The following is a 17,013-nucleotide window of genomic DNA, read 5'->3' as shown; positions in this document are numbered from 1 at the left end:
AAACTATCACCATGCTGTCAAAGAAACTCTGGTGCCATGTTTCGACAGTCGCTCTGGTTTTTGTCCACCATTCTCAACAACTGTCTCCTTGGATTCCTGGTTCTTGAAGGGGTGGACCAGATCATACTATCACCATGCTGTCGAAGAAACTCTGGTGCAGGGTTGTGACAGTCAATCTGGTCTTAGTCCACCATTCTCAACATTGGTCTCCTTGGATTCCTGGTTCTTGCCAAGGTCGACTAGATTCAAGTACCGTCATACAATTTGACTTTTGAACAACGAAATGAATTTTTATTTTCAATGGTTCGATGAGAAGAACTTCCAGCCTTTTGAGACTTGTGTGTCTGAGGTCAAGAAAAAGGTACTTCCAATTGGTCCTCTGGTCCCACAGGAGTTAAATGGAGAATGCAGGCGTCAATCCCGTTACGTCTCGCATGCTAAGCGAGCGCTCTACCATTTGAGCTAATTCATGAAACCTCGACCAACCCTCACGACCTGTGTCTATAGAACAGCTGAACCATGGGCAACAGCTTTATGTGCCACCCTTCTGCTGCCTCTCTCATTTGTGACTCAGAGCACAGAATATAGAGCAGCTCCAGCTGATGCACTGAGGTCAGGAGGTCGCGGAGGTGAGGTGAGCCTGAGTTGCTGACGGCCACAAAAATGCTGACATCGAGGGACTACAAACAACAACGTGTCTCTCCTGCTCCAGCTGGGACCAACCGGCAACTTGAGACATGAAAGCTGTCGCCGCCGCTTCTGAGCCAGAGCCACGGAGGAGCCCATTAAATCTCAGGGGAACAGAGATGGAATTCAAAAGTCACATCTTTGACCTGCTGTCAGGAATCATCCAGTAATGAGCCTGGCAAGTCCTCGTGGACCACTGAGACGGACGGATCACATCAAAACAAGACACTTGAGTCACATGGCTGGAAGTCAAAGGGTCCAACAAAACGTGCCTGTTGAGTCGCAGACGCACAACGTGGTAGGAGAACTGATCCTCCTCCGCTGCTCCGTCCTCACACTGCTGGCTGAGGCCTTGAGTGACAGACGGGAGGAGGAGGGGAGGGAGTGAAACAGAACCTGCTGATCTGAGAGCAAGACAGTGAAACACATGCTCAGGTTTGGTTCCAGAACCAACCTGTAATGTTGGAGTCGCCGCACCACCTCGACCTTTGCATGAGAACACGTCAGACGGGTTGTCGGGTTTGTCTGAAAGCCTCACTTTCCTTCTGCATTGGGTGAGAGAGTTTCCCCCTCCAGCTGTCGGAGTTTAGAAGGTTTGAAAACACGGCAGGAAGCCAGAGGTGGTGACGATGACGGGCTGTTTTTAGAAGCCTGACGCTCGACTGATGCATTTGCAGAGACGACCTGCTCCCCGGCAGCATCACTCCTCGACATCTCCGGCTGAAATCTTCTTCGGACGCTTGAAAAACATGAGCGCGATCTCATGATGCATTAGACTAATGTTTTCCACCTCTCACTGTTCTCTTGTCTTTCAGCTGATCTACTGGAGGAAGTGAGTCGTGAGGGGTTCAGGACCCAGAAGCAGCAGACACAGCCGGATCAGAATTGAACCGTGGGGTTCAGTCCAAACAGAAACTTTCAGGAGCAACATGAAAGGACGAGGAGGACCAAACCAGACGAGAGGAGAACAGATTTAGACATGGAGAAGACTTGACCCCGCTGAGAGAAGACTAGACCATGACTTCACAGCACCAGACAAGACGTGGTTATCCTTGATGAAAGCGTAATGTGACGGTCACTAAGCAAGACTCGCTGGTCACTTGACGGGGCAGGGCGAGACGATGACTTGACTGGACTCGACTCGACTCGACTCGATTTCACATGGTGACTTCACTTAATGGCACAAGATTACTTGTCATGTTATTTGACATGGAGACGTAACTTGACTTGACATGGAGACTTAGCTTGACTTGACATGGAGACTTGACTTGACTGGACTTGACATGGAGACTTGACTTGACTGGACATGACAATGGAGACTTAACTTGACTTGACATGGAGACTTGACTTGACTGGACTTGACATGGAGACTTGACTTGACTGGACTTGACAATGGAGACTTAACTTGACTTGATGTGGTGACTTGACTTGACATGGAGACTTAACTTGACTTGACATGGAGACTTGACTTGACTTCACTTGACAATGGAGACTTAACTTGACTTGACGTGGAGACTTAACTTCACTTGACATGGACACTTAACTTCACTTGACTTGGAGACTTAACTTCACTTGACAGGGAGACTTAACTTGACTTGACATGGTGACTTGACTTGATGTGGAGACATGACTTGACATGGAGACTTAACCTGACTTGACATGGAGACTTAACCTGACTTGTGTGGAGACTTAACTTGACTTGACATGGAGACTTGACTTGGCTTGACGTGGAGACTTAACTTGACTTGAGATGGAGACTTAACTTGACTTGACATGGAAACTTAACCTGACTTGACGTGCAGACTTAACTTGACTTGAGATGGAGACTTAACTTGACTTGAAATGGAGACTTAAACTGACTTGATGTGGAGACTTGACTTGACATGGAGACCTGACTTGATATGGACACATAACTTAACTTGATATGGAGACTTAACTTGATTTGACATAGAGACTTAACTTGACTTGACATGGAGACTTAACTTGACTTGACATGGAGACTTGACTTGATGTGGAGACATAACTTAACTTGACATGGAGACTTAACTTGACTTGACATGGAGACTTGACTTGATGTGGAGACATAACTTAACTTGACATGGAGACTTAACTTGACTTGACATGGAGACTTGACTTGATGTGGAGACATAACTTAACTTGACATGGAGACTTAACTTGACTTGACATGGAGACTTAACTTGACTTGACATGGAGACTTAACTTAACTTGACATGGAGACTTAACTTGACTTGACATGGAGACTTGACTTGATGTGGAGACATAACTTAACTTGACATGGAGACTTAACTTGACTTGACATGGAGACTTAACTTGACTTGACATGGAGACTTAGCTTGACTTGATGTGGAGACTGAACCTGACTTGATGTGGAGACTTGACTTGACTTGACTTGGAGACTTGACTTGATGTGGAGACTTGATGGGCCTAGATGAGGTGACGACTTGACTAGACCAAACTTGATCTGATGTGGAGACTAGACTTTTAGCTAAGATTAAAGGTGAGCAACAGACTGCAGAGAAGAGCAAGTGACTGATGCACATGAGTCCGATTCATGGCGTGTGAGGCTTCCGTGGCTCGTGCACCAGTCCAGATGCTCCATGACAAACAAAACACCCGCGGTGACGGAGGCCGAACGAGATTCTGGAGTCAAATCATCAAATCGGATCAGTCACCACGAGGTCCTTATAGAACCTCTGGTTGACCAGCAGAACAGCCTCGATGCCACACACGCTCTTGACACCACATCCCCAGGTGTTTCGGTGGTGGCGACTGTCCAATGTGACGCAGCAACATGGCGCGCGTGTGTGTGTCTGTGTGTGTGTCCAAGCCTGCGCCTGTCAGTCAAAGCACAACTGTTCTCCTGGGACTCGGGTGAGTCGCTGCATTACTATGTAAATGTCCTCCTATTACCACACAGTCCCATCAGTGGAGTCCAGCTGGTGTCTGAAGAAACATCAGCCGCTTCATCAGACTTATGCGGAGCGCCAGCTTTTATGACCGAGCGCAGGATCCGCGCGAATCCTTAACTGCCGCTCGCTGCACACGCAGACGATTTCCAGTGTTACAGTGAGGATTTCTGCACTCAAGACTTAAGCCACCTTTGCTGCTCTTTCATGATGCAATGTCCTTATCATATCCTGTATCATATATCGGTTCTTTTGCTCTCATAATAATAAAAAATATTATCATTATTATGGTTGTTATCATGCAGGGATCAGATATCAGTCCAATACTGGGCTGCAGTGCTCGTGCTCGTGCTCACTGAATGGGTGCCACCTGACTGCAGTTTTTGAAAGTGGTGCTTGTGTTTGTACTGCAGTAAAACTTGTGGCCGTCACCCATGGACATGAAGAACATACTGTTGCTCAAATAGCGATATATATGATAAAATAATAAATAAATAAAAAGTGTGATGCAGTTAGAACTCACACTACTTGTTTTGGAAATAAACATTTTTTGAATTAATAATAATAATTTAAATTGTAAATGATCTGTTGTAAAGTCTGGTTACTACATTCTGCTTTTTTTATACAAAAAATATATAATTTTCATATTTTGGAATGAGTTATTGCAATTTCCATATCAATAATAATTATTTAAATTGTAAATGATCTGTTGTAGAGTCTGGTTACTACATTCTGCTTTTTTATTAATACAAAAAATAATAATATAATTTCCATATTTTGGAATTTGTTATTTCCATTTCATGGACTTGTCATTGTTTTATATAAACTACTGCTTCTTTTGGTTATGTTCCTTACATTGTATTTGGAGAAGCAAACTTTGTTCTCTTTAAACCTACATGTATTATTGTTGTTATTATTATTCTTATCGTCATTATTGAGAGTATTGTTTTCCTTGTAAAGTCCTTGAGTTTTATGAGAGGAAGCTGATGAAAATGCAAGTGACTGACATCTATCTGTGGCTCACATTTCGCACAGGCACGTGAGCTTCAGGAGGTACATCTGGCTAAAAGCCTCCTGGAGCCTTCAAAGTGGAGCAAAACGTCTCTTTTGGAAGTTTCAGTGGTTGCTTTGGTGGCGATGGGCTTCACGAAACAGCGTCCTCATTCCCAGGGGCCACTAGATGGCGCCCTGCGCTCTAACGTCTGAGGGTTGGAGCGACCTCACAGCAGTTTTCAGGAGAGAGCGCCACCTGCTGCCTGGTACCAGCGCCACTCAGCGTGGAACGATTCAGCGCTTGGTTTGCAGTAAACACCATTCAGCGATCTCGAAAGCTGTAAACAAGTCGAAGCGTGATTCTGGTGAGGTGAGGAAAAAGGAGGAGGAAATGACAGCGAGAGGAGAAAAGCCCTAATTGATTTATCTTTGAAGTGACAATTCAATTAAGGCAGGACTCTGCAGCGCAGCGGAACAAACAGGTCACTGGACCATCGATCCACCGCTTCTTCTTCCTTCCAGCGGAAACGTGCCGCAGCGCCACATGTCTGGCGTCTTCAGTGGCGACCGGCTCCCGACATGAGCTGGAGGGGCGCCAGACTTGGCTGTGCGCTGACCCACATACGTGAGGAGGGAGGACGCCGAGCCTCGGCTGGAGGCCCGGTGGAACCAGCAGCACCGCTTCAGGGGACGTGAGGCGCGCGGAGAGGTGCGGCGTGCAGAAAAATATGAGACAAATGTCACGAAGTTTAATGGTTTTATTCAGCAAAACTTTCAAATAAAACTTTGCAGGTTAAACCTTTTTAAAAAAAGGAGGTTTTTAGCGAACTGATGCATATTTCATTTGTGGAAACACCACAGTCGGTGACCCAAATTTAACACCGAGGATACAGAAGGAGTTCTAGTTACCATGATACAAACCTGAGGCCAAGGAATAAAAAAGGATACTTAAAATATGCTCCGAAAAATATGCTGAAAATTGCCCAGTAATGTTGTGTTTTTTGGTTATTTCAACCTAGAATTTTGTTTGTGTTTTGTGTGTGTTATTCGTGAGTCAAAGTCGGGCGCAGGGCAGAACTGGCAACGGGTGCACAGACCGGGTCTGCCACCTCCAGTCCACCTCCAAAACCAACCATCTGCTGCTCAACTCCTTCGTCCTGGTCGGCCACGCTGCAGCCATCAGTCAGAACTATTCTGTCCAACACTGGGCGTCAGGTTTCAAAAGTGGTTGTCAAAAACAAATGATCTAGAACAGATTTTTTCTTTAATAAATTAAAATAAAAAGGTTTGTCAACACCTGTGTACAGAGCCCTGGAAGTGACATGCATGTGTTTATTGTTTTTTGGAGGTGACATGCGTGACTTTATTTTTTTTTAGCCCGAGATAACAATTATCTCCAGATCATTTTTATCTCCAGATAATTCTTGTCTCAAGAAACGATGACTTCCTGTTGCCACTGTGTCTCCCATGGCTTCGTAACTGTCTGTCAACGTTGTCAGTCACTGCGAGTCTGTGTGCTTTTCACACTCTGATCAAGTGCCTTCTACTCAAAATAATACCACACATGTGGCATGCATGACTTCATTTTTTTTTCTCCCGAGATAACAGTTATCTCCAGATCATTTGTATCTGGGGATAAAAAAAATAAAGTCATGCATGTCACCTTCAAAAAAACTAAACACATGCCTGTCACTTCCAGGGCCCCGCACCTGAGGCTGTAGAAAGAGGAGAGAAACCTGTGACACCTGAGTCTCAGTGTCACAGCAGAGAAGCTTCTGACCCCAGAACACCACAATGCTGACATCTAGTGGCAGCAATTTAACACTACACTTGTTTGGAGTTCATTTTTGGCCTTCTTCATTTTTGCTTTAAATATCCATAATGATCAAGCTGTTTACACTAGATGCCGTCTGTCACTATCATCAGACACAGCTCCATTTGCCGCTGCACCATTCACTTGTAGCCGAGTCGGCGTCTGCTGAAGTGGCAGAAGAGCGGGATGGTGACGGACAGGCAGATGAACTGTGGTCAGAAAGGACCGTCAGAGCACTTTCAGCGCGTCAAACGTGAACACATGCTGAGCTTTCTACACGTCTGTAGCAGACCAAAACCGACTACTGAGATCTATGGATTCTTTCTTTATGATCATGAGGAGAAAAGAAAATATTGTGAGATTTATTTTGATTATTTCAATTCAGAATTTATCTGAATTGAAATAATCAAAATAAATCTCACAATATAAATTAAAATAAATCTCACAATATATGTTAAAATAAATCTCACAAAATAAATTAAAATAAATCTCACAATATACGGATTTCTTTAAAATGTTCAAGGACTCTCACAAGGAATCATTTAAAATCATAATAATAATGATGAATAAACAAGGCCATATGGACAGTTGTTTCGTACCTTTTGACATCAGTAAATCACAGCTGCGGCGCTGAAGATGCCACGTACCTGGATGATGAACATGGTGATGACACCGGCCCCAGTACTGAGGTAGTTCCTGGAGAACCAGTCCTTTAACTTGAGGAGACAACCCTGGGAGAAGAGGCTCGGTCACTCACTGTTTATTTATCCATTCAATGATCGCTTTCCAAGAATCTGCAGTTGAGCCAGCCATCTTGTTCAAAACTCTGACATAGTGTTAAGTCAGCGAAGCATCATGAAACAGTATTGCAGGGTTCATGAAACAGTGTCCTCATGTTCAGAGTCCACTAGGTGGCGCTCTTGGTTTAGAAATGAGGTGAGGTTTCATTGAATTAGTTGGTCAAACATTATACAGCAGACAGCGCCACCTGGTGGCCTCTGAAAACCAGGACACTGTTTCATGAAGCCTCATCTACCCTTCAATGCTGCGTCATGAAGCCTCATCTACTCTTCAGTGGTGTGTCATGAAGCCTCATCTACCCTTCAGTGGTGTGTCATGAAGCCTCATCTACCCTTCAATGCTGTGTCATGAAGCCTCATCTACTCTTCAGTGGTGTGTCGTGAAGCCTCATCTACTCTTCAGTGGTGTGTCGTGAAGCCTCATCTACCCTTCAATGCTGTGTCATGAAGCCTCATCTACTCTTCAGTGGTGTGTCATGAAGCCTCATCTACCCTTGAATACTGTGTCACGAAGCCTCATCTACCCTTGAATACTGTGTCATGAAGCCTCATCTAGCCATCACTACACTGACAGGCCACATAAGACGACTTGGTGGTGAATTCACAACTCTCTCTCAACTAAAATAAAACATTTTCAGGGTCCACTAGGTGGCACTCTCTGCTCTGTAATGTTGATTTTTTCCATTGTGAGCGCCACCTAGTGCGCTGTGAAAGTGAGGACCCCGAGCTTCCCCGCCCATCAGCGCGAGTCAGCAAGTCTTACATCCGGCCAGAAGGAGAAGGAGGCCACGTTACATGGATCCTCAATACAACAGGAGATGGGAACGTCGCCCTGCCAGTCCTGCTCACTGTGGACTCCACAGCACTTGAACTGAGGACGACAGAGAGGAGATGAGAAGGTCTCCAGGAGGCCTGGTCAGAGCCTGCCCACCAGGTGCTGGACGGCGTCCAAGTCCGCCTTGAGGGTCAGGTTTCCGGTCGAGCTCGACTGCCGGTAGGTCTCCAGGCTCTGCATCAGGTCCTGCTCAAAGTAGGTGTCGATCTGCAGCAGAGGGGACGTCAGCGTGGACACTTAGGTGAAGCTGAGCCTCGAACTCACCTTCCTGCTGAAGACCAGGAAGATCACAGCCATGGCCAGCTCCACCAGCATCAGGATGAAGAGCAGCAGGAAGAACTGGGGACAGAGCAGGGGCTCAGCCAAACCCTCCGTCCAGTGAAGAGGCCGGTCTGTCCTACTCACAGAGATGAGCATGCAGCGGTTCTCCTTCATCCCTCCCAGGACCCCCAGGTAGCACACGCAGGTGACGATGGTCCCGGTCACCACCAGGGTGTTGGCGGGGAAGATGGGCCAGAAGGTGGTGACCAGAGATCCGAACTTGGAGTGCATGCCCTGGAATATGCCGAAGGCCACCACGAACGCACCACACAGCTCCAAGTTGCACACGCGGAGGTTGTTTTTTTAAATCATTTTATACACATAAATCACACATTTAAACTGTATGGAACTTCATGACAAACGCTGGAAGAAACTTACCCAGCACAGGAAGTGGAGGAAGACCACCAAGGATTTTAAGCAGTTTACAGTGGAGCGATTCATTCTTGCTGTGTGTCTCTGTCTGTGTGTGTGTGTGTGCGTGTGTTGTGCGGTGACAACTGTTTTGTAGACACCAGTGTTTAATATGAAAACACGGAGCCACGAGGCCCGACAGCCTTAGTGACGTTCCTCACTCCTGCTCCAAACAGAGGAGACATCTGGTCGCAACCTTTATATAATCTAACATTTATTGGATTGAAGAAAGTTTGACTTTAAATTCAAGTCTAACAAGTTATTTTAGTTGTGTGAAGGTATGAGCTGGGTCTAAATCATGGTGGTTTAATTCTGCTGCAGCCTCACAGCAGGATGGTTGCTGGTTCGACTCCAGCTTGAGCAACTCACCACAGAAAACCTGCGTTCATCTGCGTGGATGCTACTGAAGGGTCGATGAGGTTTCATGAAACAGTGTCCTGATTTTCAGAGGCCACCAGGTGGAACTGTCTACAGAGAAATGTTTGGCTTCGAACAACCATTTCAATGACACCTCACATTATTTTTAAACTAACAGCGCCACCTACTGAGCTCTGAAAATAAGGACACGGCTTCAGGAAGCCTCAGCAGCCAATCACTTCTTTTTTGTGTGTGTGTTAAACACACACATTGACAAAGGATTTGACCGGTTTATTGCGCAACACTGGACCTGGCAGAACAAGACCACAGCGTGACAGGTCATGTTTTTTCAGTCCAGTTGCGAAAGCACAAGGCTTCTCTGCTGTATGAGCCAAAAAAGGTGACGACCTCTGCCACAGGCGTCTAAACACAGAGAGTCACAGTAAAAAGTAGTCAAATACTCTTTATTTAAAGTCACATTAAAACACGAAAAGTACAATTCATTAATTTAATTCACAGTGGAAGCGAGAGAAGACTTCTACAACGGAACCTCAGAGAAAAGCGCTACAAAAACAACCGGAAAAAACACCTAAAACTCCTAATAACTCATTTTAGTTTGGACTTTTGAAAGTAGTCAATGTAATTGAAAACTATAGTAGTTCAGCTGCTCACCTTATTTAAGTATTTAAGACTTTATTAAGTACCAAACACATTGGGACCAGTGTGCCCTTCAGGTGTCACCACAGAGGGCTTTGTTCAGGGACTCTTCATCGGACCAAAAACTCGTAGAGGAACTCAGAAAAAACAAAAAAACAAAAGATCCATGAATCAATTAATACTAAATCATATTCAGCAAAACAGTTTTAGGCAACATTTTATATGTGTTTTTGCACTGCAGGGACAAATCAGCCAAACATTACGACCACCTGCAGGTTATGTTTCTGCTGTTTCCTGGTTTTAAGGCAACACATTGTTGTGAGAAGTTGCGCAGCCACAGAGCCATGAGTCGCATTGATATTGTGGCAGGTGAAGTGCTACAACAAATCTTTTCCGTGGCCTTGAGAGTTTTGAAAACGCAGGTGGCAAGGCAGATGTGCGTGTGTGTGTGTATATGCTGGAAAGGTGCTACATGATAAAAGACCATCTGAAGGGGCTGAAGGTCGCTGTAAAAGTCATCCTCTGCCCATGTAGACCCTGAGATTTGGACAGCTCAGTAAGTGGAGGCTGAGTCGCGGTCAAACACGCACCAGCGCTCAGTGGCACAATGCTGCTCACGAGCAGCACCCAGTGGTAAAAGGAGGTGTACTTCAACTACAAAAATCCAGTTTAGAGAAACAATCATCCGGAGCCTCAGAGTTTGTGTCTCAGTGCAGTTCTGAGATGATTCGATATTGAACACTAGAATCTTCGTCGTCATCTTTTCAAAGCTACTGATCTCTTTCAGGTTGGATTTGCTCGAATGGCTGATGAGAGGCGGCGACGTCGGCCCGGCACTCAGCTGTGACGCTCCGGCTCAGGTCAGTAGAAACGCTTGCGCTTGTTTTCCTTCCAGCGTCCGTAAAGGATGGCGCCGACTGCTGCCAGAACTGCCAGGCCCAGGAGCGAGAACAGGATCGTGAAGAACAGCTGGACGCCGCTCATCCCTTCCTCCTCCACCTCCACTGCAGAGGGAGATGCAACAAAGTCAGACTTACAGTTCCAGGACATGATCCAGGATTTACACCGCATCCTTCACGGCTCAGCCAATTCTCACATCGAGTACAATGACATATTCAAAACCCAACATTGAAATGGAGAGATTCTGTTCTGAATCAGGAGACAATTTGACAGACAATCTGTCATGTTTGAAACTAAAGAATACCAACTGAAGGCACTGGGACAGTGCATACCTCCACCAAGACACTCATTCTGTGCTACTTATGTTCAGCTATATTCGCATGCTTGCTTTGCTCGTGGTGTCTTCCAAGATCTTCCAAGTCAAATCGTCAGACAGCTGACAGATTGGGTTCTATCCCGCGGTTAACCATGCAGAGTTGAAGCTTCAGTGTCAAAAGTGGCTCATAAAACTCCATAAAAAACCATGACTTTGTTTCGTTTTTTTAAATGATATGTTTAACACTCTTCATCCACATTATTTCTAAATCCATTTTTTTTTCTCAACACCTTGATGTACCGTTATACTACATTATATATACAGCAGTGATGGGTAGGTATCATGAAACAGTACTGCAGGGCTGCTGAAACATTTTCAGAGGCCACTAGATGGAGCTCTTGGTTTAGAAATGATGTGAGGTTTCATTGAATCAGGTGTTCAAGTTCAAACATTTTACAGCAGACAGTGCCACGTGGTGGCCTCTGGACATCAGGACACTGTTTCATGAAGCCTCATCAACCCATCTAACACATATGGATGCATTTTTGGAAAATAAATTTCATGTAGAACCCTTGATGTGTGTACTGAGCACGGATATGAACAACGGAAAAAGTGGAGATCCACACACTTCTCAGGTTCAATGTCGGCCTTTGCTCTTCTAATCTCAACACGAGTGTGACTTGTTACCGTGGAACTGCTCCATGTTGTCCACTCTTGGAAGCAGCACTTCCTCCTCCTCCTCCTCCTCCTCTTTGTCATCCAGACCGTTCTCAGGTGTTAGCTGGTACAGCTTCATGGAGATGATGTCGTGGTTGTCTGCGGTAAGCAGGAGACCTCAGTAACACTCTCTCCAAAAAAAAAGAACAGTTCTTGATGTGGCTTCATACCAGACAAGTCTCCCGTGAGCGAAGAAGCACCGAGGAAATAACCCGTGGGCAAGCGCAGCCCGGTCACGTCCGCACAGTCTTTCCACTCCTGCTTACCGTCCACGTCCAGTTTGAGCTGATGGAAGAGGGAGATGGTAACACAGTCGTGGAAATTCCACTCGGTGCAACAGATGGTTCAGTACCGTCAGTCGGTTTTTCAAGTATCTGACGAGGAGGAAGGTGTCGTGGGCCACGTTGCGAAGCATGGCAGCGCAGCCTCCCAGTTCAGTGGGTCTGCCGTCGCGGTCGTGGTCATAGGTCAGCGTGCCATTACCCAACATCACAGACACGTAGGGGAAGGCTCTCTGGAAGGAGAAGCGCATACGGACCAGTGTTGAAGTTGAAGACATAAATGAAATCGATACAAATGGGAGGGAAGGACCTTGATGATGAAACCAAGGGTCAGGTCAATGACAAACACTGATTCAGATCTAGACCATTTCTACACCTTCATAAGACTTCAACAGCTAACAAAAGCAGCGCGTCACAGACTGGCTTCATCCTCTTAAACCAGTCAGAGCCTCTGCCACCTTTGACCTGAGAACAGCAAACAGCACGGCCTTACCACGGCAAACATGGCCTCAATAAACCAACAGGATTTTCTGGTCAAAAACCATCACTCTTCCTGGTCATCATCTTTTCAGAAAGTACAAAAGTGGGCGCATGGTTGATGTTCAAAGAGACGACGTGGGATGGTGGACGAATGCCAGCGACCCACACTTCCTGAATCTGAAACAGGCTCATGGGAGGCAGGAGAGAGGGCCACCAGACACGCGGTGAGCGTGAAGACGCTGAAGAGCTGACACACGTGCACTCACATCATGAGTCTTGTCTGCATTGGGGTACGTGTCCAGGAAGACACCGAGGCCAACAAACTGGTTCATGTTTCCAAACACAGGCCCTGAAAGAAAAATGAAATAAACTTCAAAAACACTTTTTACAGGTCACCGAACGTCGAACTTCTGGGTCTTGGATTTAAGCATAACACAAGGGAACATGCTGGAATTGTCCTGCCATATAAGACCCATCTGAACACTCCAGATGCCAGAGTTTCTTCAATGAAATATTCAACATTAAAATCAACATTACAAAAGGTTATAGCTTGAAAACAGTTGGAGATGAAGGCAAACTGTAAATGAGAAGGTGAGAAGTGTGACCCAAAGTTTGCCATGGAAGTTAAGTATTATCTAGTTTGTTGCACATTTTGAGGTCGCCACTTGGCGGCCATAGTGAATGACATCATTTTTACAGATGTACGGATGGTTCATTGTGGATATTTATGATGGACTGAAGACTTAAGAACGGGGTCCAGCAGGTGGGTATATGTTCAGTTTCATGGATGACTCCCATGTGCTTGGGTGTGTCACTGGGGCAGATTGGCTGCTTGAAGGAGGCAAGTGGGCGGATGCCGGAGGTAGACTGACGGGCAGGTGACTCATCTGACAGATCCCCCAGCAGGAGGGGTTGACAGGCAGATCAGGAGATGAGCTGGTAAATGGCAGACTGATCACTTTAGGAGGTTCCCTCAGGGAAATTGAGGACGGACAAATGGCTTTCACACACGGTTGAACCCTTCAACGAGAAAAAAAAAAAGTGTAACTCCTTCCCCACTCACCATGCTGCATGCGGTCTCTGGTCAGCCAGACGGCAATACCATCACCGTTCAGGTTCTTCTTCCCCTGGCCATGGATCTTGAAGTGAACTCTGAGCTCCCAGTCCCGCAAGACTAAGGGCTGGAAGTAACAATAGTGGAAAGAGATCCGGTTATTCTTGTCCAGGAGAATGTAGAGAACGCATCAGTCAGAGGCATTTGGTGAAGAAAGGAACGACTGACTCACAAAGGTCAAAGCAAGACCCAAATCATCAATGATGTGCTTTCTTTAAAATCTTCAGAAACAGTCGGATACAACTTCAAAATGACAAATAATTGCATTTAAAAACAGTAGTTTAGAAACAATCATCCACAAAGCAATTCTGGATTCTACATCAAGCTCATATTTATAGGACCAAACTGACACCAACATGGAGGTTCTGGCTGCAGTCTGCTCTAAATATATATTTAACTGTGATTTTCTATCCACAATCAAACTTGTTAAAAGAGAATTTACAATCCAAAATAACGGTCGCCATTTCTGGGAATGCAACTCAAAACCCTGGTGGATTCAAGTGCATGAAAACATCATTGTCTTTGTCAGATAACTCACAAGAGGAATTTCTACTCTTGAAAGGAGCAAATCCATCCAAGGCACCTCAATGGATGAGAGGCCCGGTAGAGGTTCTACCAATGGATGAACTTCAGTCGACACAAAAATGAATACATCTTGAATGCTGGGCAGAAATTTCACAAAGCTGTGACACATCTGATTTTCAGAGCAAATCATTGAAAAAAAGGAAATTCATGAAAATTGTTTCCTGTTTTTTTTTTTTCCTTTTCTGTACCTATTTTTTATTTTTGTGTAGCCATTGTTCATATCTCACCACAAACATATTCAGATGGTAAAATCACAATTAGAATTATCATAAAAATATAATAAAAAGGGGGACAAAGAAGAACATTGTGCTATTTTGTATGAAAGAAAACGGCGGGCAATAAATAAAAATAAAGTAAATAACACAAAAAGAACAACTCTACTTTACTGTATCAAAGAACTATGGCTTTCATATCACACACATTAAAAACACGGCTTAATGGTGTTTGAGTTAAACAAATAAAACACCAAATAATACCACTGATCATCTGTCATGTCTCAATGTGCGTTTGTGCTGCTCAAATGATTCAGAAATATTCCCAGGATACTGAACTGCAATAGTTGTATTACTCCATTTCAGTTCCAACATAATATGTGGTAAACTGATATTTTACAGTATTTTCCCTCATATCTCTGATCATGTATATCTTTTCCTGCTTATCAGATTTAGAGGCCATCAACCTGGCCTCAGGTCAGAGAGAGAGAGCCAAGTGTGTCGCCTTTTCACTTACGATCCGACTCCAAACGGCACCCTGTCGGCTCTGCAGGTCTGGTGTCAGTCGCACGTGTTCAGTGGTCACCATCGCCGTGCCCATCAATTCCCACTGGGCCGCACTGGAAAAGCCCAAACCTGAAAAACAACGAGTTCATCTCAAGTCACTAAACATCCCATACAAAACATCCGGACTCTACTGCTGTTCAACTGAATCACCTACAATTAAAAGAACTTTATCACCTTGTACAAGGATCTTACGAAAACATTTGGTCACTATATTTGTTACACGTCAAATAAACTGTAAAATGTCGACGTCATCAACTGATACTCAGTTAAACTTCCCGCGATAGTGAGTTTATACTACATTTGAAAATACTGCCATCTTGCTTGACCTTTGGAGGGTTCAACCCACTCGAATAAACGCTTTTGTTAAAGAGTGTAAGCTCCCAAAGAACCCACTGAAACAAAGCACGGTCTGGTGTTTCCGCAGGTGAAACCATGAACGAACTCGGCTGTACTGCTAGCGTCCCATTCAGCGCCCTCTCACCTCGGTACGGTTTGGCCAGAGAATATTCCCGCTTTAGAAAGTCTTCGAAGTTCGGCTCGTCCGCTAATGTGCGACTGGCCAACGCCAACACAAGCGCGAGCCAGCATAGTGACCGGTAACTGTCTTTAAAGGAAAAGCCCACATTAGAACAAGATAAACTTGTCGTACGGCGCAGATTAGAGTCGGTGACCACCATCTTTACGTCTGTCAGTTTAAAAAACTACCGCTTCCGGGTTCAGTTTCTTCTTCTATTACTTTGAGGGGGGAGGAGGAAATGTCGCCACCTTGTGGAAGTTTGGATGAAAACACGATGCCGCGTCAGTTTTCCCAACTTTGAAATAGTCATCAAGTTAAAATTATGATTTATTTTAATTATTATTCAATGTCTTTAATTTAAAATGTTATCAGTTTAAAATAAAAAATAAATACATTAATTCGATAAACACTTAATTTGCCAAAAAAAAAAAGACTAAATACAATCTGTAGGAACTATTAAAAGTGGAAACGCCATTTGACTTTTACTGGTCTTTCATATCAAAATTCAGAAATTCAGTCCCCTAGAATTGAGTCATCATCCCAACACTTAACTTACTACATTTCTATAGATACAGTTTTGGAAGTCTCTTTAATAAAATAGTGTCTGCTCAAACCTGCAATGCAATTTATGTGAATTCATTTCTCTCATGGTCCGCAGATCTTACAACAGAGCTCAGCTGAGGTCAAAGGTCAATGTGTCTTATGACTCAGAATGAAGTGGAGAGAGGAAGAACGTCAGGAGCATGTGAGTCACTCGACTTGGGAATGTGGAGGTCATGTATGTAGCGGCTGGACAGTGCGTTTCCGAGGTAAACATTTGTGAAGACAATCATTGGAGTCATTTAAATGGGATGGATATGATCTGCTGCTGATGAACCAGAGTGATACTAGATGCTAATGACGTCTGGAAATTGAAATGTGAGGAAAAGAGAAGCTTAATCTGGGTCTGAGTGAATGAGACAGCGGAAAAGCACACTTGAACAATAGCATTCTTTTTTGAGTTTCTCTCTCATGGGTGCTTCCCCTGATGAGGTCGGCAGGACGAGCGGTTCATTACTCTGGACTGAGATCTCTGCTGAGTGCGCTCGCTTGTTGAGTCCCATAATAAAAGGGTGCTGGTTCGATTGATGGGCCAAGCCAAGTATTGACATGTTGGGAAAGAGGCAGCGATGCATCAAGATCTGGGAGGAATTACAGTAATGCAGCGTGATCCGATTGCTCCTCGGAGACGGACAAAAAGTGGGAAACATGGACGTGTTTACGAGCCGCCGGAGACTCCGCTCCCTCAGCATTTCCTGCATTTGCCCCCCGGGAACGGATTTCATTCACTCGGAACCTTGAAACCCGAAACATGGTGGCCTCGCACCTTCCCCGACACCCCCGTATCTCCATTTGTGTATCACATAATCCACAGCAGAGACCCGCGCGGCCGTCCAAGAGCCATAAATCGTGCCACCGATTACCAAGCTGAGAGGATGCCACGAGGGTCCCAGCCGGGTAGAGTCGCCCCCCGCCGAGCCAGA

At 45.1% G+C, this 17,013-nt stretch overlaps 2 protein-coding genes across 2 annotated transcripts; both read right to left on the bottom strand.

The window, feature by feature from the left end:
- Positions 1-5,426: 5,426 nt before the first annotated feature.
- LOC128762821 (leukocyte surface antigen CD53-like) lies at positions 5,427-8,843 on the bottom strand. The gene is made up of 7 exons (XM_053871343.1): positions 8,755-8,843; positions 8,461-8,649; positions 8,320-8,394; positions 8,152-8,262; positions 7,984-8,091; positions 7,068-7,151; positions 5,427-6,629 (listed from the first exon to the last, which is right to left on the bottom strand). Exons 1-7 carry the CDS (start codon positions 8,815-8,817, stop codon positions 6,561-6,563), a joined length of 699 nt encoding a protein of 232 aa, XP_053727318.1. The 5' UTR covers positions 8,818-8,843; the 3' UTR covers positions 5,427-6,560.
- A 759-nt stretch (positions 8,844-9,602) lies between these two features.
- lman2lb (lectin, mannose-binding 2-like b) lies at positions 9,603-15,654 on the bottom strand. The gene is made up of 8 exons (XM_053870497.1): positions 15,455-15,654; positions 14,924-15,042; positions 13,559-13,676; positions 12,762-12,844; positions 12,087-12,248; positions 11,905-12,019; positions 11,705-11,833; positions 9,603-10,805 (listed from the first exon to the last, which is right to left on the bottom strand). The coding sequence occupies exons 1-8, from the start codon at positions 15,648-15,650 to the stop codon at positions 10,663-10,665; spliced, it is 1,065 nt and encodes a 354-aa protein (XP_053726472.1). The 5' UTR covers positions 15,651-15,654; the 3' UTR covers positions 9,603-10,662.
- Positions 15,655-17,013: the final 1,359 nt, after the last annotated feature.

The sequence above is a fragment of the Synchiropus splendidus genome, chromosome 7 (genome assembly GCF_027744825.2).
Source record: "Synchiropus splendidus isolate RoL2022-P1 chromosome 7, RoL_Sspl_1.0, whole genome shotgun sequence".
NCBI classification, from domain to species: Eukaryota; Metazoa; Chordata; class Actinopteri; order Syngnathiformes; family Callionymidae; genus Synchiropus; species Synchiropus splendidus.
The sequence above is the reverse complement of the archived record's forward strand: the minus strand, read 5'-3'. Positions and strand labels throughout refer to the sequence as shown.

Bases quoted from the DNA above. Each gene is read 5' to 3' on its own strand.
- LOC128762821 (XM_053871343.1), bottom strand. From the start codon at position 8,817: ATGAATCGCTCCACTGTAAACTGCTTAAAATCCTTGGTGGTCTTCCTC. The intron at 8,263-8,319 runs GTGAGTTCGAGG...CCTCTGCTGCAG, and splicing joins TCCTGGTCTTCAGCAGGAAG to ATCGACACCTACTTTGAGCA. The intron at 8,092-8,151 runs GTGGGCAGGCTC...TGTCGTCCTCAG, and splicing joins TGGACGCCGTCCAGCACCTG to TTCAAGTGCTGTGGAGTCCA.
- lman2lb (XM_053870497.1), bottom strand. From the start codon at position 15,650: ATGGTGGTCACCGACTCTAATCTGCGCCGTACGACAAGTTTATCTTGT. The intron at 12,845-13,558 runs GTGAGTGGGGAA...TTTTTCTTTCAG, and splicing joins CAGAGACCGCATGCAGCATG to GGCCTGTGTTTGGAAACATG. The intron at 10,806-11,704 runs GTAACAAGTCAC...CTCCCTCTGCAG, and splicing joins CAACATGGAGCAGTTCCACG to TGGAGGTGGAGGAGGAAGGG.